This window comes from Mustela erminea, chromosome 11 (assembly GCF_009829155.1).
Source record: "Mustela erminea isolate mMusErm1 chromosome 11, mMusErm1.Pri, whole genome shotgun sequence".
NCBI lineage: Eukaryota > Metazoa > Chordata > Mammalia > Carnivora > Mustelidae > Mustela > Mustela erminea.
The window spans coordinates 65884687-65907335 of NC_045624.1; the positions used below are offsets into that span (position 1 = coordinate 65884687).

Here is a 22649-nt window from a genome sequence, read left to right on the forward strand (position 1 = left end):
CTATTAAAACAAGAGTTTGGTCAAGGCTCATAGAGATCCAACCTTTCCTTTACGGTGGACTCTGCACGAAAAGGTTAAGACTGCCCTATCCACTGACTAAAAGGAATAATTTAAAAGAGAAAAAGCCCGAACATTCAAATTTCTTTAAAGAAAGGTTTTAGTGATCCTAAGATCGGTACAGTGAGCTGTCACCGTGGTCCAGGCCATTGCATGTTGCATTTGGGATACGATTATTCAAGCTGGGGACCAAACGACAAGGAAGCAAGACAGGCAGTAAACAATACAAACACAAGTGAGAGAGGGAAGTGGAACAATCAGCTCAATCAGAATTTGGCTAGGGGAGGTACCCTGTAGTCACGCTGCTCCAGACTGAAGCAATGCCACAGTGCCTACCTTTTATGATCAGTGATGATTTTCACTCCTCTTGTCTTTGAATGTTCTCAGTCCTTCCCTTAGTTGATAAATAGGGCCAAATCCAATTTGGCGGTCTTCTCATTTTCTGATGAATGAGAGAGAGAAGGTCCAAGTCATCCTGTTGGAGCCAAGAAGGGTGGTAAATACAGAACTTTGGAGCTTTAGGAAAGATGTTAGAAATTCTTAAAAAAAAAAACAACTACTATATTAAGATTTTGTACTGAAAAAATTATATGAGGACCTTTAATGACAGATATTTGCCAAGTTGGGTAAAAAAGGTCTTTGACTTCTTTCACAGTTGATAACGTTCTTTTCTATTTGGGTCGGCATTGAGAAAGGGGGCCAAAATTGGGAAGGGAGTGTGAAACATTGCCTTCTACCTTGGTCTTGATCCAGGTGTATAACTTCCATTCAAGTTCGTGCTGATATGTTACTAGCATTTTAGTATTAAATACTAGTATTTTATAGTATTATTTCTATAGTATAGAAATTATTTAGTATTTCTATACTAGTATTTAATATTTCTATAACCTCATGCAGATAAAACCTTGTGGTATATACAAATCATCCCAGACCTAGATTACTTTTAAATGTCTCTAGACCCCCAAATACCTTCACTATTGAAATGAAGATCTTGGCACTGGTACCAAAACAAATAAAGCCAACATAGACTCTACCATGGTAGAGTAAAATTTTTGCAAAAGTCGAAAAACAAATTTCTTGTCTAGCAGTGCTTTGGAAGAGAGCAACCTAATGTATCACGGTTCTCAAGTGATTGATGAATACTAAAAAATTACTTTGAGAACGGAAGTCAAGATGGCGGAGAAGTAGCAGGCTGAGACTGCTTCAGCTAGCCGGAGATCAGCTAGATAGCTTATCTAAAGATTGCAAACACCTGCAAATCCATCGGCAGATCGAAGAGAAGAAGAACAGCAATTCTGAAAACAGAAAAACAACCACTTTCTGAAAGGTGTTTTCCTTTTTTTTTTTTTAATTCTTTTCTTTTCTTTTTTCTTTTTTCTTTTTTTTTTTTTTTTCCTTTCTTCCTTTTTGAACCTCTTTTTATCCCCTTTCTCCCCCCTCACGATTTTGGATCTCTTCTAATTTGGTTAAAGCATTTTTTCCTGGGGTTGTTGCCACCCTTTTAGTATTTTACTTGCCCCTTCATATACTCTTATCTGGACAAAATGACAAGACGGAAAAATTCAACACAAAAAAAAGAACAAGAGGCAGTACCGAAGGCTAGGGACCTAATCAATACAGACATTGGTAATATGTCAGATCTAGAGTTCAGAATGACAATTCTCAAGGTTCTAGCCGGGCTCGAAAAAGGCATGGAAGATATTAGAGAAACCCTCTCGAGAGATATAAAAGCCCTTTCTGGAGAAATAAAAGAACTAAAATCTAACCAAGTTGAAATAAAAAAAGCTATTAATGAAGTGCAATCAAAAATGGAGGCTCTCACTGCTAGGATAAATGAGGCAGAAGAAAGAATTAGTGATATAGAAGACCAAATGACAGAGAATAAAGAAGCTGAGCAAAAGAGGGACAAACAGCTACTGGACCACGAGGGGAGAATTCGAGAGATAAGTGACACCATAAGACGAAACAACATTAGAATAATTGGGATTCCAGAAGAAGAAGAAAGAGAGAGGGGAGCAGAAGGTATACTGGAGAGAATTATTGGGGAGAATTTCCCCAATATGGCAAAGGGAACGAGCATCAAAATTCAGGAGGTTCAGAGAACGCCCCTCAAAATCAATAGGAATAGGCCCACACCCCGTCACCTAATAGTAAAATTTACAAGTCTCAGTGACAAAGAGAAAATCCTGAAAGCAGCCCGGGAAAAGAAGTCTGTAACATACAATGGTAAAAATATTAGATTGGCAGCTGACTTATCCACAGAGACCTGGCAGGCCAGAAAGAGCTGGCATGATATTTTCAGAGCACTAAACGAGAAAAACATGCAGCCAAGAATACTCTATCCAGCTAGGCTATCATTGAAAATAGAAGGAGAGATTAAAAGCTTCCAGGACAAACAAAAACTGAAAGAATTTGCAAATACCAAACCAGCTCTACAGGAAATATTGAAAGGGGTCCTCTAAGCAAAGAGAGAGCCTACAAGTGGTAGATCAGAAAGGAACAGAGACCATATACAGTAACAGTCACCTTACAGGCAATACAATGGCACTAAATTCATATCTCTCCATAGTTACCCTGAATGTTAATGGGCTAAATGCCCCTGTCAAAAGACACAGGGTATCAGAATGGATAAAAAAACAAAACCCATCTATATGTTGCCTCCAAGAAACTCATTTTAAGCCCGAAGACACCTCCAGATTTAAAGTGAGGGGGTGGAAAAGAATTTACCATGCTAATGGACATCAGAAGAAAGCAGGAGTGGCAATCCTTATATCAGATCAATTAGATTTTAAGCCAAAGACTATAATAAGAGATGAGGATGGACACTATATCATACTCAAAGGGTCTGTCCAACAAGAAGATTGAACAATTTTAAATATCTATGCCCCCAACGTGGGAGCAGCCAACTATATAAACCAATTAATAACAAAATCAAAGAAACACATCAACAATAATACAATAATAGTAGGGGACTTTAACACTCCCCTCACTGAAATGGACAGATCATCCAAGCAAAAGATCAGCAAGGAAATAAAGGCCTTAAACGACACACTGGACCAGATGGACATCACAGATATATTCAGAATATTTCATCCCAAAGCAACAGAATACACATTCTTCTCTAGTGCACATGGAACATTCTCCAGAATAGATCACATCCTCGGTCCTAAATCAGGACTCAACCGGTATCAAAAGATTGGGATCATTCCCTGCATATTTTCAGACCACAATGCTCTAAAGCTACAACTCAACCACAAAAGGAAGTTTGGAAAGAACCCAAATACATGGAGACTAAACAGCATCCTTCTAAAGAATGAATGGGTCAACCGGGAAATTAAAGAAGAATTGAAAAAAATCATGGAAACAAATGATAATGAAAATACAACGGTTCAAAATCTGTGGGACACAACAAAGGCAGTCCTGAGAGGAAAATATATAGCGGTACAAGCCTTTCTCAAGAAACAAGAAAGGTCTCAGGTACACAACCTAACCCTACACTTAAAGGAGCTAGAGAAAGAACAAGAAAGAAACCCTAAGCCCAGCAGGAGAAGAGAAATCATAAAGATCAGAGCAGAAATCAATGAAATAGAAACCAAAAAAACAATAGAACAAATCAACGAAACTAGCAGCTGGTTCTTTGAAAGAATTAATAAAATTGATAAACCCCTGGCCCGACTTATCAAAAAGAAAAGAGAAAGGACCCAAATAAATAAAATCATGAATGAAAGAGGAGAGATCACAACTAACACCAAAGAAATACAAACTATTATAAGAACATACTATGAGCAACTCTACGCCAATAAATTTGACAATCTGGAAGAAATGGATGCATTCCTAGAAACATATAAACTACCACAACTGAACCAGGAAGAAATAGAAAGCCTGAACAGACCCATAACCAGTAAGGAGATTGAAACAGTCATTAAAAATCTCCAAACAAACAAAAGCCCAGGGCCAGACGGCTTCCCGGGGGAATTCTACCAAACATTTAAAGAAGAACTAATTCCTATTCTCCTGAAACTGTTCCAAAAAATAGAAATGGAAGGAAAACTTCCAAACTCATTTTATGAGGCCAGCATCACCTTGATCCCAAAACCAGACAAGGATCCCACCAAAAAAGAGAGCTATAGACCGATATCCTTGATGAACACAGATGCGAAAATACTCAACAAAATACTAGCCAATAGGATTCAACAGTACATTAAAAAGATTATTCACCACGACCAAGTGGGATTTATTCCAGGGCTGCAAGGTTGGTTCAACATCCGCAAATCAGTCAATGTGATACAACACATCAATAAAAGAAAGAACAAGAACCATATGATACTCTCAATAGATGCTGAAAAAGCATTTGACAAAGTACAGCATCCCTTCCTGATCAAAACTCTTCAAAGTGTAGGGATAGAGGGCACATACCTCAATATCATCAAAGCCATCTATGAAAAACCCACCGCAAATATCATTATCAATGGAGAAAAACTGAAAGCTTTTCCGCTAAGGTCAGGAACACGGCAGGGATGTCCATTATCACCACTGCTATTCAACATAGTACTAGAGGTCCTAGCCTCAGCAATCAGACAACAAAAGGAAATTAAAGGCATCCAAATCGGCAAAGAAGAAGTCAAATTATCACTCTTCGCAGATGATATGATACTATATGTGGAAAACCCAAAAGACTCCACTCCAAAACTGCTAGAACTTATACAGGAATTCAGTAAAGTGTCAGGATATAAAATCAATGCACAGAAATCAGTTGCATTTCTCTACACCAACAGCAAGACAGAAGAAAGAGGAATTAAGGAGTCAATCCCATTTACAATTGCACCCAAAACCATAAGATACCTAGGAATAAACCTAACCAAAGAGACACAGAATCTATACTCAGAAAACTATAAAGTACTCATGAAAGAAATTGAGGAAGACACAACGAAATGGAAAAATGTTCCATGCTCCTGGATTGGAAGAATAAATATTGTGAAAATGTCTATGCTACCTAAAGCAATCTACACATTTAATGCAATTCCTATCAAAGTACCATCTTTTTCAAAGAAATGGAACAAATAATGCTAAAATTTATATGGAACCAGAAAAGACCTCGAATAGCCAAAGGGATATTGAAAAAGAAAGCCAACGTTGGTGGCATCACAATTCCGGACTTCAAGCTCTATTACAAAGCTGTCGTCATCAAGACAGCATGGTACTGGCACAAAAACAGACACATAGATCAATGGAACAGAATAGAGAGCCCAGAAATAGACCCTCAACTCTATGGTCAACTAATCTTCGACAAAGCAGGAAAGAATGTCCAATGGCAAAAAGACAGCCTCTTCAATAAATGGTGCTGGGAAAATTGGACAGCCACATGCAGAAAAATGAAATTGGACCATTTCCTTATACCACACACAAAAATAGACTCAAAATGGATGAAGGACCTCAATGTGCGAAAGGAATCCATCAAAATCCTTGAGGAGAACACAGGCAGCAACCTCTTTGACCTCAACCGCAGCAACATCTTCCTAGGAACAACGCAAAAGGCAAGGGAAGCAAGGGCAAAAATGAACTATTGGGATTTCATCAAGATCAAAAGCTTTTGCACAGCAAAGGAAACAGTTAACAAAATCAAAAGACAACTGACAGAATGGGAGAAGATATTTGCAAATGACATATCAGATAAAGGACTAGTGTCCAGAATCTATAAAGAACTTAGCAAACTCAACACCCAAAGAACAAATAATCCAATCAAGAAATGGGCAGAGGACATGAACAGACATTTCTGCAAAGAAGACATCCAGATGGCCAACAGACACATGAAAAAGTGCTCCATATCACTCGGCATCAGGGAAATACAAATCAAAACCACAATGAGATATCACCTCACACCAGTCAGAATGGCTAAAATAAACAAGTCAGGAAATGACAGATGCTGGCGAGGATGCGGAGAAAGGGGAACCCTCCTACACTGTTGGTGGGAATGCAAGCTGGTGCAGCCACTCTGGAAAACAGCATGGAGGTTCCTCAAAATGTTGAAAATAGAACTGCCCTATGACCCAGCAATTGCACTATTGGGTATTTACCCTAAGGATACAAACGTAGTGATCCAAAGGGGCACGTGCACCCGAATGTTTATAGCAGCAATGTCCACAATAGCCAAACTATGGAAAGAACCTAGATGTCCATCAACAGATGAATGGATCAAGAAGATGTGGTATATATACACAATGGAATACTATGCAGCCATCAAAAGAAATGAAATCTTGCCATTTGTGACAACATGGATGGAACTAGAGCGTATCATGCTTAGCGAAATAAGTCAAGCAGAGAAAGACAACTATCATATGATCTCCTTGATATGAGGAAGTGGTGATGCAACATGGGGGCTTAAGTGGGTAGGAGAAGAATAAATGAAACAAGATGGGATTGGGAGGGAGACAAACCATAAGTGACTTTTAATCTCACAAAACAAACTGAGGGTTGCTGGGGGGAGGGGGTTTGGGAGAAGGGGGTGGGATTATGGACATTGGGGAGGGTATGTGCTTTGGTGAGTGCTATGAAGTGTGTAAACCTGGTGATTCACAGACCTGTACCCCTGGGGATAGAGTATTATGCCTCCATCAGAAAGGATGAATAACCAACTTTTGTAGCAACATGGACGGGACTGGAAGAGATTATGCTGAGTGAAATAAGTCAAGCAGAGAGAGTCAATTATCATATGGTTTCACTTATTTGTGGAGCATAACAAATAGCATGGAGGACATGGGGACTTAGAGTGGAGAAGGGAGTTGGGGGAAATTGGAAGGGGAGGTGAACCATGAGAGACTATGGACTCTGAAAAACAATCTGAGGGTTTTGAAGGGACGGGGGGTGGGAGGTTGGGGTACCAGGTGGTGGGTATTATAGAGGGCACGGATTGCATGGAGCACGGGGTGTGGTGCAAAAATAATGAATACTGTTATGCTGGAAATAAAAAAAAAAATAAAAAATAAATTAAATATTAAAAAAAAATTACTTTGAATAATCACTCATTTCATAAATATTTATTGAGAGATCACTCTAGGCCATTACAGTAATAATAGAAAAATAGCGTGCTTCTTTCTTCTATAAAGACTGTGCCAGCACTGTGCACTGCAAGTAATAAAAACATTAGAGATATTAAGGTAGATATTGTCGAGTGGGTGTATAAAGGAAGTAGGGCCCCTATAAACAATAATAAAGACATAGTGAAAACTCTAAGCAAAAAAACAAGACTTTGCTACAGAACAACTGTCAGAGGGCATGGGCTCCAAGTTGACTTTTCTAGCCATCACTGTTCTCCATGCACTCTAATTCGGACTGTGTATGTCCAGCTGCACACTAATTCAAGACCATCCGTTAGGATTAAGACTGCAGTCTTCACCCATGGCAACCTGTTTCTCTGGGGGCAAAGCAAATTGCCTTATATAAATGGAGAGGACACAGGATTTTCTTCGGAGTCATCTACCCAATCAACTTAGTGCTGATGGCCACGTCTGGGAATGAAAGGCAGCAAACCCTGTGTCCGGGTTACTCTACTTGACTTTGGGGGATTGAAGGACAGGGATGAGGAGGCAGGACTCCAACCTGTCCCTGACTTCAGTCAGAACAGTTCTGAAGCAGGGGGGCTTCAGGAGTTATCATCTGTTTGCTGCTTATAGGTATATTATTCTCTACCCCAGAAAAAAGGGAGACTACCTTCTGAAAAAAAATGCCACTTCCTTGTCCCCTGAGTCTCAGCTCATAAAAGTGACAAGCATGGCTGACATCTACAGACGATTTAAGGTATATTTGTGGTTGCATCTTGGGAAATTTCATTTGTCCTTCTTCACGGTGCCCCCTGTTTCTTCTTTCTTTTACCAAAGCCTCACAAAACTTCAGTTCTTCAAAAACTGCTTTGTGGTGCAGAGACAATGAAAACACGAACATTCACACGGATGTGTAACTTAATGATGCAGTAGTTGGTATAAGTGAGGCTCTGGGGTCAGCTACATCTGAGTTGAGATATCATTCAGGCATTCTCTAGCACTGGTAAGACAACCTCTGCCCCAACATCCTCATCCTCAAATGTGTAAAAAACATGTAAACATGTAAAAATGTGTAAAAATCATGTAAATATGTAAAACCATATAAACGTGTAAAAACATGTAAACGTGTAAAATCTCCACATGTCCTGTCCCTCAGTGGTGGCTCCATGGCAGGGGTAAGTGCCGTAAGGTGTATGAAGCGTGTAGCACAGGGCCCTGCACCTGGTAAAGTGTTCGTGAAAGGGAAGCTATTATTGTTACAGTAAGCAGATTTATAAATATCAAAATGCCTTCCTAAGAAAGCTGGCTGATTTTAAATTATTGGGACGTGAACATTTATATTGCCATCTCTGCTCATCGTGATACTCTCTATCTCTGTGGCAGTTTGTTGAGAAGCCTGACTGATCATTGTCTAGGAGTCGAGTGGCTTCTTGGCAGTAGGTTTTGCACTCAAAATGGGTCATAACTGCAAGGTAAAAACCAGGAAAAAAGAGAATGGACCCACTTGAGTAACTACCTTTTCTGGGACAGAGTGCTCAGAATATTGACCACTGTAAACCTAGCTCTTGTGTTACAGTTTGGATGGATCTCGATCGCTAATTAAATTTACTCCCTCATTTCATAAATGGGAAGCTGAGGTCCCCATAGGAGAGACAGAACCAGGACTAAATTCAGATCACTTTTCCACTGAAGATTATATTGACATTTTATTATAAAAATCTTCAAAAATCCCAGATGTAGAAAAGCTACTGTAATAAACTTCTCTCTACTCTTCATTCAGCTTCAAGAATTATTGATCCATTGCCTCTCCTGAAAAGCCAGTTTTGGGTCTGAGTGTGTTGTCACTTATGCTGCCTGACAAAACTGTTCAGAACCAATAACACACAGAGCACACCCCAGGCAGAGAAAGGAGAAACAGAAGGAGGACATGGTATGAGAAACAGCAGGCTGTCCCTAAGTGCCTAAAATGTAGAAAATCTGCTCAAGTGATTTTTATAACAGTCTGGAGAACACAGACTTGCTCTGAGAGGACACTGTTCCTTTAAATGACTTCCTGATCCCACCCAGATCTTGCACCCTGGCTAAATGCCTGACCACTCTTGCTTTAACTTAAGCTAATAAACACGAATAAAAGATTGCAAAACTTCCAAGACCAAAACCATTTTTTATTCCCACAGAACAGAACAATATCAAATAGCCAACTCCATCCCAACCATGGTCCTTGCTGTTGGCATTTGCTTAATCAGTCTTTAATTCCTGTTTGACAAACTTTATAAGGTAAGACATAACTGTTTTATTTTAATCACTTGAAATCAGATGGGACCATCTAGGCACTGTGGAAGACTAAGGGGTTTGCCTATTTTTTATGTGAAGAAAGCTTATCCAAATTTTCTATCCTCTGCCATGGCTCTAAATTAATTATTAGAAAAATAAAAATAATTGTTAAAATGCCAACATTTAAAATTTATTTCAAAGTTTAAAATTGATTTTTAATTTTCAGTCTACTACCTAGCATTGCAATGATGTTAATACCTTTTGGGACCTCTTTTTCTTAACAGGGAACATATTTTTATAACTCAGTATTAATTGCAGAATATTTTATAATTTGGCTGCTTTGACCATTTGAATAAAGTCTTCTTTTGGTATTTTATCATTCTGTGCAAAAAAGGAGCTGCAAACACTCTGGATACAATTGGCAGACTGTGCTGAAAGTATTCATTTTTGAAATATCACAAAATATACAGTCTCTTGGATTTATTGATTCTGATATTTACCCAAAATAAATTTCAGGCAAAAAAGGCAAATGTATGGCATTTGGTTAAAGATAATCATTGTTTCTGCATTTATAAAATACAAATTATAATGAACATACAGATTTATGTTTCTTTTATTTAGTTAATGGCATTTCCCCCCAAAACCTATTTTACTTGTATATGGTATCTAAATGAGAGAAATGCAAAAATTATTTTTAAAAATGATGCAGAATAAAAACATGGCAAAAATGGTTAGAAATGGGTGTACTCTTAAGATGCCAAACTAATAAAAAAAAAAAAGAGAGAGATTTTAGGAAGGTAGTGGCACTAAAAAAACCAAACGTAGAAGTGTGTGGTCTGGTTAATGTCAGTAAAGAGAAGACTGCTTTGGGGGTGCTGGGTAAAAAATACCAGCGCAAACAGTAATGAAATATGAGACATACTGATGAGTGGTAAGGAGTAAGTGTGATAGTGAATAGTGGATATACAAAGCTTCAGGTAAAGCATTCATGATTATATCCCCCCTCGAAAAAACCTGTAGGCTCTGGTGCTTAGTTTTAGGAAAGACAAGTGTTTATTTATTTATTTTTAAAATTTTTGATAAAGTTTTTTTGTTTTGTTCTGTTTTTTTGTGTGTGTTTTTAAATATTTTGTTTATTTATTTGACTGACAGAGATCACAAGTAGGCAGAGAGGCAGACAGAGAGAGAGAGGAGGAAGCAGGATCCCCGCTGAGCAGAGAGCCCGATGCGGGGCCCCATCCCAGGACCCTGGGATCATGACCTGAGCCGAAGGCAAAGACTTTAACCTACTGAGCCACCCAGGCGCCCCAACAAGTGTTCATTTAAAGACAACATTTCTAAAGCCCAAAATGTGGCCTACAAATGAGGGGAATGTGGTTTCCTGCTCAGGATCCTGCAGGGGAATCACCGTCTTTAGATTTTTGAAGAGTTGATCATGGAGCTTGTAAAATCTCTCTTATTTTCAGTGAAATTAAATTCTCAGCCTCTTATTTCCAGAACAGCCGAGACACTTTTTGCAGTATGGGCTCAACAGAAGAGACAGGTTATATGTAATACCAGGGACACGGTGGTGTTCCCCCTGCCTCCCCTCGCACCCCAACCCCGAGAATGCTACATAGCAGCTGTGTTTTGCTACATAGTCTTATTGTTACGCTAGTCTTCAGAGTTAAATGTGTACGTCTCTCTGTATTCTTCTCTTCGGTTAACAAGGAATTACTTTGGGGAGGGATGTCCTTGATGCGTTTTATTTCCTCAGCAAACACCTTATTCTTTTGTAATGCCCAGGTGTCGTCATGTCTTAGCACACCTGGTCTGAAGAACAGTTGACATTGGTCAATTGCCCTTGATGCCTTTGCCTTGCCCAGAGGTGCTTGGCCCTACTGATACAGAGTCAGCTTCATACATTTCCTGCTAGACGATGTCAGCTGAGGAGCAGATGATGGCGTGGAGCCATCCTTTGGTTCATCCTCAACCCAGCAGCTTTGATTCCTTTTTGGTTTTCTCCATCTGGCATGTATGAAAGGAGCCAGTCATCCATTCCCTTTCTCACTGCCTGTGCGTATATTTCTACCCCCTACTTGAGCCTGGAAAAATCGTGCTCATGATTTCCCAGTTCCCGTTCCCTGAAGTCAAAGTGAAGGAAAATGTGATTTCCTTTTCCAGAACTTTTGAAGTCAGTATGGTTTAAGAAAGAAAGCATTTCCAAACCATGCAGAACATTGGTTCAGAAAAAGCTTTCTTGTTCCTTCTCAAGTATACTGGGCTAGCCCCACATGATTCTTCTCTTGCCAGGGAGGCCCGTGGGTTTAAAAGTCATTTAATGTACAGCTGGGCATATTGAGACATGAAGATGGCTGTAGATTTTAAGACAGGATTAGATTTTTCATTGTTAATCTACCCAGAAAAATAGTTCCACAGGAATGGTCAGAGGAAGTGTTTCCTGATTTTAAGTCTTGTTTCTGTCCATCAGTTTTTCACTAGAAGAACAGTGTTGCTGAGCAACTCTATTATTTTTGCTCTCATACTCTCTTGATTCACTGGATATGCATGCAGCCGTAGTGCAGCTTGGATCTCGGTTGTAGATGAAGTTTCCAAGTAAGAGTACAAAAAAGAAGTGGTGTTCTATGGGAATTGGAAGGGCGATTTCATTTTTGACTTGGCTTTTGAGCTAACTGAAGTTGTGCATGTATTATTAAGACTGAAATGATGGTGGTTCTCTACTATCTTGTAAAACTATTGAGATTATCAGGAATTAGTTATAATGAAACAACCAAGTAGCAATCTGATATCACCTTGAAGAATGTGACAATGTCGAAACAGACCCTGTATTTGAGCCATTGTCATCATATAGAGTAGGACTGAAGTGTTTTTAAATGGTTTTCACTACTCTCTGCTCCCCATAATAAAACGGGAAACTCAGATTACTTGGATGTAATTCTTTGACTATATAGAAACATTCACCAATAAATGTTTGGTGTGGTGCCATGATTTACTTGAATTTGAATTTTAAAATCTTGATATAGATGTTTTTCTGTAAATATGAATGGAAATCCTTTGCTCCTGTCACAAGCCAGTTTTCAATTCTGCTGGCTTAAAATTAGAAATAGCAAACACTGTATTTTACGGAAGTATTTACAACTGATTTTTCTATTCAAGGTGTTACAAGACAGATGACTTTCCACCATCTACCATAATGTGGAACAGAAATTTTGTCTTCTCTCTCCTGCTTTTGCCAGCTTTCATGAGTCAAACAATGTATGGACAAAGAAAGAAAGGATCAAAGTCCAACTCACTTGCAAGGAAAAATGATCTCCAGGGTAAAAAAAATATATATTTTGGTTTTGTTTTTAATGATTAGTTTTAGCCTGTTAAAACACTAATATTAATTTTTCCAAATAGCAGTTGATGTAAATAACAAACCATATATATAAACATGTATGTATCATCCTATTTTAATATACTTACATTATGATAATAATATACCCTCTATACTTCTAGAGTGTACTTACAGAAACATCAGGTGTTTCAGAGCCCTCGTACATTTATTATCTCATTTGAGCCTCACGGTAGCTTTGTAAAATGGGAGTGACAGAGACTGCCACTGTCATAGATACAAGAAATTGAGGCCAAGAGACGTTAAGTGGTGCATCCAAGGCCATGGCAAATTAACTAGTAAAAGCTAGAATTCAAACTTAAGTTCTTTGCTTTTATGTTTCTTTCCCCCTCATTGCTACAATGTGATGTGTGTAGTCATTTTCTCCCTTGATTTTAAAAGAAGCTACAAACAAACAAAAAAACCACCCACCCAAAACAAGATAGGATCTCACCCAATGTGACACACAACCTGAGAATCAGGCAAAGCATTATTTACTTCTAAAAACTTTTGCCCAATATTTGTTGAATTTTGGGGGTGCCTGGGTGGCTCAATTGGTAAAGCGTCTGACCCTTGATTTTGGTTCAGGTCATGATCTCAGGGTCGTGAGACTGAGCCCCATGTCATAAGATCAAGCCCCATGTCTGGCTTCAGGTTCAGTGTGGAATTTGCTTGACATTCTCTCTCCTTCTGCCTCTGCCCCTTCCCCTCACATCTCTCTTTAAGTAAATAAATAAAATTTTTAAAGTATATATTTGTTGAATTTTTAAACAGTTGGAAAATATTCAAAACAGAATTTTGCTTACTTATTTGCTTGTGACTTGCATGATTTTACAAGAGTCAAAGAATTTATAGATCTGGAAAGAGATTTAGTACTTTACAACTTAAACCTTACCTGCAAGATGCCTCTTTTTCACTCCCCTCTCCTGTCAAAACAAAACAAAACAAAACAAAAACAAAAACCCCCAAGCCCCCAAACCCCCCAAAACAAAAAAAAAAACAGCAAACACATACACATCACACTACACCAGGGCTTTCCTGATGCTAAGTCATTTCATGAGGAGGAACAAATATTTTGCCTAACTTCTTTGTTCTATTTCAGACTCTACTTGCTTCATAGATGTTGTCTTCATTGTAGACAGCTCCGAAAGTTCTAAAATTATTCTCTTCGATAAACAGAAAGATTTTGTGGCTAGCTTGAGTGACGAGGTTTTCCAGTTGACCCCAGTTGGCGCCTTGAAATATGACATCAAACTGGCAGCGCTTCAGTTTAGCAGCTCTGTCCAAATTGATCCACCTTTTTCTTCTTGGAAGGATCTGCAGACGTTTAAACAGAGGGTCAAGTCTATGAATTTCATTGGGCAAGGCACCTTCTCTTACTATGCCATCTCCAATGCCACTGGGCTACTTAAGAGAGAAGGGCGTAAAGATGGTGTGAAGGTGGCTCTGCTGATGACTGATGGCATTGACCATCCAAAGAATCCAGATGTTCAGAGTCTTTCTGAAGACGCCAGAACTGCAGGAATATTGTTTATCACCATTGGACTTTCGACTGTAGTCAATGAAGCCAAACTTCGTTTGATATCTGGGGATTCATCCCGTGAACCCATTCCACTGTTAAGTGATCCAACCCTTGTAGATAAAATTCGAGATCGCCTGGTAGGTACCAAATGAATTGGTTATATGTATATATTCCCGATCATAATATTGATACCTTAATTACAAATTCTGTAAGGATAGATACTGGGTCAGAAGGATGAAGGAAAAAGAATCCACCTGGGAAATAGGTAGGAGAATCTTCCCGAATTCTCTCTTTACTTCCTTGATAGTTTAAACCAGATAAACTGGAGATTACAAAGCTCATGCTCTGGAATTGCATTCCTAACTTCATCGCTAGCCAATGCTGAGGATTTTGGAAGAATTACTTTCCAGTTGTACACTTTAGGCTCCTGTTTATACATCCTGGGATCATGAACACTGCTGACTTATATTCAATTTGTGGTCAACTTGTGGTTTGCTATATTTGTACTAAGTTGGTTTTTTTCCCATTTAACATCTGCAGATATATTTTGACTTGATTTCTTATACTGCTGTATTATTCTACTCAAGCAAAGTTCATAGACTTCCAATTTTTTTTTATTATGTCCTTGTTCTTAGGTATTAACAGGCCCACCCATTAAAATCACCTGCAGTCACTCAGTGGTTTCTCCATGCAGATCAATGAGTACCATTTGATTGGTCTGATTAGTCATGTCAATGCTTTTCTTTGTTGATCAGCTGTGTGTGAGATTCTTTCCTTTCTGCTTGGGAAAACACAAGGCAAAGCCATCAAAATAAAATCTCTCTTCACAGTGTTTCTCAAGAAAACTCCTGGAGAAAAAGTGGTTAATTTGTTAAGTGTTAAAAATTGATTTTTCTTAAAAATATTGATTTTTTTTTTCTTTAGAAGAGAGCAGGGCAAATTTGTCCTTTATGGACTGAACATCTCATGTGGCTGTTTTCTATAGGCTGCAAAAAACCCTCAGCCTTGTTTTAGAGATTTTTTGGCCCTTTCCCACAATCCTTTTCCTAACATTATTCTTTTAACTTACAAGTCAATATAAACTATAAGATAATAACTAATAAGTTATTATTAAAGCTGTTGTTTTCAGCATAAGACATTGACTTTTTAAAAAATCTAAGTAATAGTTACCACACCTTGAGTGCTCTGTGTATTAGACATTTTTCTAAGCACTTGACAGATTTTATTTTATTCAATGTTTACAACAATCTTATGATGTAGGTAATATTATCCTCATTTTAGAGTTGAAAATGTAAGGACAGGCAAAGGTCCTGGGGTCTTCCTGCTTAACCCTGTGAAGCTATATTGGAAGGGGAAAATAGTTACTGTGTTTTAAGGTTTTCTCAGTCAGAGCTGCCTTGAAACAGTTAAGCAACAACTCTCTTTCAAAGTTCTATTGTTTCTAGCATCTTTTTGTTGGCATTGGGGGTAGATAGGGAGAGCTCTGCCTAGGCTTGAGATGACGAATTTGGCCCCCTGGGGACATAGAATAAGGGTTCATCCTGAGCATCTCTCTCTCTCTCTCTCTTTAAAGATTTTATTTATTTATTTGACAGGAGAGAGACAGCTAGAGAGGGAACACAAGCAGGGGGAGGGGGAGAGGGAGAAGCAGGCTTCACACCGAGTAGGCAGCCTGATGCGGGGCTCGATCCCAGGACTCTGGGATCATGACCCAAGCTGAAGTTAGAAGCTTAATGACTGAGCCACCCAGGCACCCCCGAACATCACTTTTGCATAGAAGGGAAATGTGCAGGGGTGCCTGGTTACCTGGCTACCGCTGCCTATGCCGTAATTTAAGCAGTCCTGACCACTGAACCCAAAACAGAGGATTCCAGATGTGTAGCAGAGAACCTTGGAGTTGAGATAACGAGTCGCCAGTTGCTGACTGTGGAAGATACAGGACAGGCAGCTCCTTGTTTGGCCAGTGGTGTAGGCTGAGGAGGTTCCTACTGCTTCCCGACACATCCTCCTCACAGAGAGCTCCTGCCCAACCCAGAACACAGGATCTTGGCAGTACACGTGAAGCAGGACTATTTGTTCGTTTCTGAGGAAACCAGAGAATGACCAAGTGTCCCCACGACCCTGCTCTTCCTTAGCATCCTGTGATTTCAGCTTGTTTGTTCAGATGGAAGCTCTATGAACAAGCCACTTCTTAGGAGAGGCTGCTTTCTAAACACTTTCAACATCCAAAGGGCTTATTAGGCCCTTCAGAGAACAATATACTGTTTCAGTGTTTCAAATCGTCTCTGTGTAGGAGGCAGAACTTGATTCCTGATCAGGCCATTGGAAAAATTCCTCATCTCATCTATTTCTAGTACATCTTTAGGTGAATTCCTAAACTTTTCATTTTGAAATAATTATGTAGTTGACTTTTAACAATAAGTTCATTAGGTATAATTTAAGTACAAAACTGCATCTACTTAAGGTACACAGTTCTCTGAGTTTTGATAGACATATACATTCATGAACCCACCAACGCGGGTAGGATACGGAACATGTCCTTCACCCCCAAACTTCTTCATGCCTCTTTGCAAGACATCCTTCCCTGGCCTCTTAGCTCTTAATCTGATTTTGGCCACTTCAGATTAGTGTACACACTCTAGGTTTGTATACAAATAAGCTTATGCAGTGTGTACTCTGTTTCTGTCACTTCTTACTCCTGGCATAATGATTTTTGGAATTCAGCTGGGCTGTTTTTTGCATCAGCAATTTATTTTTTGTTGTTGTGGAGTAGACTTCAGTTGAATTTTAATGGACATGAGTGCCTGCAATGAGTAGATCTCGCAGGATCCAAGACAAACCAATAAATCATTCCCAACTCCTTGGCATCTCTAGGAAAAAGGATCATGTAAGAACCCCATGAAAACACTTCAGTTCTGAATAGCCTCAGAGAGACTTGATGACTCCACACTGAAGAGGATATAGACAATGTTTTAATACTATTTTAATAGTATTTTAGTGTTTTAATACTATTTAGTATTTAATAGTGTTTTAATACTATTATGATTTACGTAACACTATTGAAACCAAAGAAACCGTTTCAACCCAATGTCCATATATATTAGGTGGTCTTTTAGAGGAGATTTTATGGGAGCTATGTGGCTACTACGCTAAGCTGCAAATATCTTTTTGTCAAAGAGTTAGTCATCCCCACCTGATAAGTTCTTTATTCTCATCCCATTTGCTATTGTACCAATGACTTTGACACCTTCCTTGTGTTTCCTCTGTCCCTTTCTCATAGCATTGACCTCATACTCATTCACAAAATTGGCAGTTCCATTCTGGCCTTCTGCTTTTACATATATGCCATCATAAAACTCTTCCTCCATTGATAACATGCACCTTCTTTTGCTTTGGGGAGGTCTTGTCTATTTGTCCTTTCCATTTAGACTGTGGTATCCACCTAGGTCCTCACTGAACGTGCCCTTCCCTATGGCTTTGACCATGTTCTCCCAGCTGTCCTCCACATAACCTGCCTCTCTGCTTAAGTGAAAGCACTCACTTCATCCCAAGGTGTCCGGCTCTGTCCACACGGGCCCTTTTTGTCCATTCTTTTTAAACATCCCTCCTCACTGCTTCCTTTGTCTTCCTGCTCACACTGACCTTTACGATTTTTTCCCCCATGACCTTTGATATATAGAACTGCATTCCATCAATGAGTTGGTCCTTTGCATTCTGCTCTTGGAAATTATCCAGAAAACCCACCTCTTTCAAGAAAATGTCTTGTTACCCACCTCCCCACCCAGTCTGGGATCTCCTTCCCACGCTGCTTGTTGTGTGCTGTTTTCTGTCACTGGAGCTTATAGACTATAAGTGCCCTTAGGGATAGAGCTTTGTTTTTTGTTTGAAACAATCTTATCTATTGTGAGTCCTGGGTCCGTTTTTGTTTCCATAGGAATACAAATACCAGCAAACACAAAATCAAATGAGTTCCAAAATTAGTTAGTTATGTTGTTATGGTTTTAAGCCCCATGACGCATGTTTTTAAAGAGTTAATATGGCAAAGCAGAAATTAAATTTTCAAAGGAAAGGCTGAAAAATGTATCGAATTATATATATATCAGGGAAAATAGCTAAATTCATGAGTTTAAAAATTGATATTGGATAATAGAAAAGTGTTGCTTATTATAAAAGGTTGTAAGGTAACAAAACTTTAGATTTTTATTTCATCAGTTTTTAAAAAAATAATACAATTTGACTTAAATTATTAGTTGTTTATTGTCTCTTGAACTCTTTTCAAATTCCTTTTTCTCTCTCTCCCTCCTAGAGAAACTAAATGTGTTTAAAATATTTTTAAAATTTGGATCATGTTCTATATCCATCTGCAACTAGCTTTTTCACTTAGTATCTTTGGAAAATTTTTTGTGTTGAAATATGTAGATCCAATGCATTCACCAGAACCACTGAATAATATTTCATTTATTGATCCATTCTATCTTTTTTTTTTTTTAAAGATTTTGTTTATTTATTTGACAGAGAGAAATCACAAGTAGGCAGATAGGCAAGCAGAGAGAGAGAGAGGGAACAGGCCTCCCGCTGAGCAGAAAGCCCGACACGGGACTCGATCCCAGGACCCTGAGATCATGACCAGAGCTGAAGGCAGCGGCTTAACCCACTGAGCCACCCAGGCACCCCTACTGATCCATTCTAATATTGATGGATATTATTTCCAAATTCCAAAATTATTTCCAAATTTTCACTATTAAAAATAATGACTGCTGAAATATACAGGATCTGCAAGAATTTCCCTAAGACTTGTCTGCAAGGAATGTCAGAATAATAGGTGGGAGCAAGGACATGTCTTGAGCAGCCTAGAAGTAAAGCAAACACATCTTCAGGTTTCTAGGCACGGCCAAATATTCTGGAGAGGGTAAATGCCATTTTATTCCAAAACTGTCATTATTTCTGAATTCCCACTTCTTCCCATGACCTGCTAGTTCATAAAGATACAAGTATCTCAACTGCATTCTGCCTGGATTTACATTGGCTGGAACTTTTAAATCACTGGGGTGGGGCATGGCTGGGAGGGATAGGAGAAAAGAGGGCCAGAGTTAAGACTCTGAATTTTGTAGACAGGCCCTGTAGCCAGAGTTTTACAACTCCTGAGACCACATAGCCAAACTTTCTTGTTTTTCATGTATGTGGAAAATGACCTTCATGGATTATGGGACTTGCCCAAGGCCACACAGCTAGTTAACAGTGGACACAGGATGAAAACCCTGGATGACACTTAATTCCCAGCCTAATTTTTCCTCCCATTGCATCACAAGGACCGCTTAAAGCATTTTGTTGAAACTTCTTTCTTTATTATTAGTTTGTATGGAAATAAAGGTAACGTAAAAATAAAACTAAAAGGATGTGAGGTCCTCCCTAAGGTACAATTCTGACTTCTCTTTAACTTCCTCATTACAACTTTCATTTTTAGTATCTTGCAACAAATATTCTAGTGCTTTTTCCTCCCACTTTTATTTTATCATATGCAAATGAACCCTTCGGATTCCATCATAAGGCATCAATCTGATCCACAGGTTTTACGTTATGGAAGCAATAATTCTATCTGTAAGCCTAGGTTAATTCCTTTCCTATGTTTGGCTTCAGACACGGCCCTCAGGACACTTGTCAGAAAATGCCCCCCTAAGCTGAAAGAGGGTAGGGAGGCTGGCACATTAGACAAAAACCAGATTGTGAGTTTCTAATTTAAAGGAGTTTTGAAAAAAAAATTCTGCTTAATTCATTTCTGTGTAAGTATAATGTAGCACTTGATCTTGGTTAGGTGGTTCAGCCCAGTGTATGACCTTGGGCAAGTCGCAGCCTCGAAGACCCACGTTTCCCTAGAGCAAGATGAAAGGTTGGACCTGATTGACTTCAAAAGCTTATTGATATTTCACAAAAAGATCACTCTGAAATTAATGTTTTTTTAAAAGATTTTATTTATTTATTTGACAGAGAGAGATCACAAGTAGACAGAGAGGCAGGCGGAGAGAGAGAGAGAGGAGGAAACAGGCTCCCCACTGAGCAGAGAGCCTGATATGGGACTCGATCCCAGGACCCGGAGATCATGACCTAAGCCGAAGGCAGAGGCTTTAACCCACTGAGCCATCCAGGCACCCTGAAATTAATATTTTAATGCTGAAAAACAAATGCATGCATGAATAGAGATGGAAAAGCAAAAGATGAGAAAACACAATTTTGTATCCTGGCTAAGTCTTTGTATGTAAATGTAAGACATTTTTATTATGGCTGATTAAGTTTATAGCCAAATTATGGAGTTTAGAGAGCTGATAGACAGAAAGATAGAACATAGGATGCAACAGGATGAAATTCCTAGAAAACAGAATAATTTTTAATGTTAGTGCCCTTCATGTCTCTTATTATATGGCTCAGAGTGTTCCTTGGGTGCTTGGCAGGTAGGCTCTATTGCTTTTACAAGGTTAAAAAGCTGAACTGCTATCCTTCTTGGAAATTGCATATCCCATAGGGAATAATTAAGACTAATAAGAAGCTGGAAGCAGAACTATGAATCGAGTTAATGTTTTACTCTTTTTTTCTCTCCTAGGATATCTTATTTGAAGAGAAGGTAAGCACCACATGCTTTGATTACTATGAATTAACTCTCAAAGTCTGCATAATCAAATCAGCATTTAATTCGCATTAGAAACTAAGGTGCGTCTACATAGAAATGTTTAATTCCTTTAAAAATGAACCACTCTATTTTTTATGTTGCTAGGTCTACTACAGGTTTCAAAATCTGGAAAAAGTAGAAAATATTTTAATATGATTTTAAAGAGTAATTTTAGAAATCATTGATAACCAAATAGCCTAGTTGTTTTGTTTTTTAAGATTCTGTTTTTAAGTAACCTTTAACCCAGGCAGGGTTCTAACTCACAACTCCGAGATCAAGAGCTGCACACTCCCCTGACTGAGTCAGCCAGGCACCCCGCAAAAGGTGTCGTTTCTGCTTATTTTGATATGACTTCCTTTGTTTTAAGCATGTCTCTGGCACCAGCTCCTGATAGGGGCCCTCCACTTCGGGAGGTATGCCTGGGTTTGGCCAGGATCCCTGGCCAAGAGAGATAGCTCAGAGTCTCGCGCTGCTGCCTGGTGACTTTAAGCTCATTCTCCTTGACGGTGGCAAGCAAACCAAGTAGCAGAGGAAGCTGGCCAGTATCTGTTGGATGGTGCTTAGCACAATAGATGACCACCAGGTTACCAAGGACTTCTATACTGTACGTGTGTTTCTTAAAACAGAGTTTGGAACATGCAAACGTTGTTGGATCAGCTGCTGGTTAAACATCAGGAAATTTACAAGGAGAATTGCATAAAATAATAGGAGCCAATCAAACCTTGCAGAGCACCATGCTTCCTCGAATGGTCAGATGCAATATTACTTTAAGTACCATTGAGACAGGAAAGGACCCTGCCAATTAAACTATGATATAGCACCTTCTTGTAAGTGACAATTCTTGATTTTATACTTATGGTAAGAGTCCCTTTCGATTTATTTAGATATAGATTGTTAAACCTTCTATCACTTCTGTATATACATATACAGGACAACTGAGGCAAACTAAATTGGTCATTTCTAAAACGTCTTCGCATTCAGAGTCTGAATCTTCTGAATCACTTTTTGGCTCTGATGCCCTTCCTACCCCCACCCCCACCCCACCCCCGTCCCCAATATCGGCTTCTGGGCCATCAAAAACACTGGTGCTACAGCTTTTCTTGAGTGTGCTCCAGGAGCGTCTCTGGGGTTTTCTTCCATTTCATTCTGTGAGTTTTGAAGTACATGGGCAGAAAATAACAACTTTATTATGATCAGGCCTGATTCAAAAAACACTCATTCTTGATTTTAGACATGTTAAAATAAGGACAAATATATGTCCTGGAATTGATAAGATGTGGTGTGTCCCAAGGTTTTCCTTTAGGATTAAAGGAGTAGTTGATATTTGTATATTGAGCTTTGATGTGCCGTAGAGAAGAGAAAAAGCAGAAGTTCCCCAAATCCACTGAAAATAGTTATTTTCCCTTTTCACTGGCAACTAGATGTCACACATACATTTTCGATGGGAGGTTTATTTTATCTAACCATGGCAATGTTGACTAGCTTAGATCTGAGGTAGCCTAGAAGAATTGAAAAGGGAGAACAAAATCTCCGTAATTTGAAGGTAAAATTTCATCAAGGGAGTGTTCTATCTAGTTACATACTGAATAAGATTTGAAATGCTGCATTTTGTTGTGTGTTAATATTGGATTTCATTCTTCATGCAGTGCGAACACAACATTTGTGAATGTGAAAAAGGGGATCCAGGCGACCCAGGGCCTCCTGTGAGTACATTTCCACTTTGAA

General features: G+C 38.9%; 1 protein-coding gene across 1 annotated transcript in view; it reads left to right on the plus strand.

The window, feature by feature from the left end:
• Positions 1 to 9253: 9253 nt before the first annotated feature.
• The window catches only part of COL28A1 (collagen type XXVIII alpha 1 chain), a 158323-nt gene continuing 144927 nt past the window's right edge, over positions 9254 to 22649 (plus strand). The window contains exons 1-5 of the mRNA XM_032305402.1: positions 9254 to 9371; positions 12525 to 12685; positions 13844 to 14400; positions 20859 to 20879; positions 22571 to 22627. Coding sequence (XP_032161293.1) covers positions 12562 to 12685; positions 13844 to 14400; positions 20859 to 20879; positions 22571 to 22627 — 759 coding nt within the window. The 5' untranslated portion in view covers positions 9254 to 9371; positions 12525 to 12561. The remainder of the gene's footprint in view (positions 9372 to 12524; positions 12686 to 13843; positions 14401 to 20858; positions 20880 to 22570; positions 22628 to 22649) is intronic.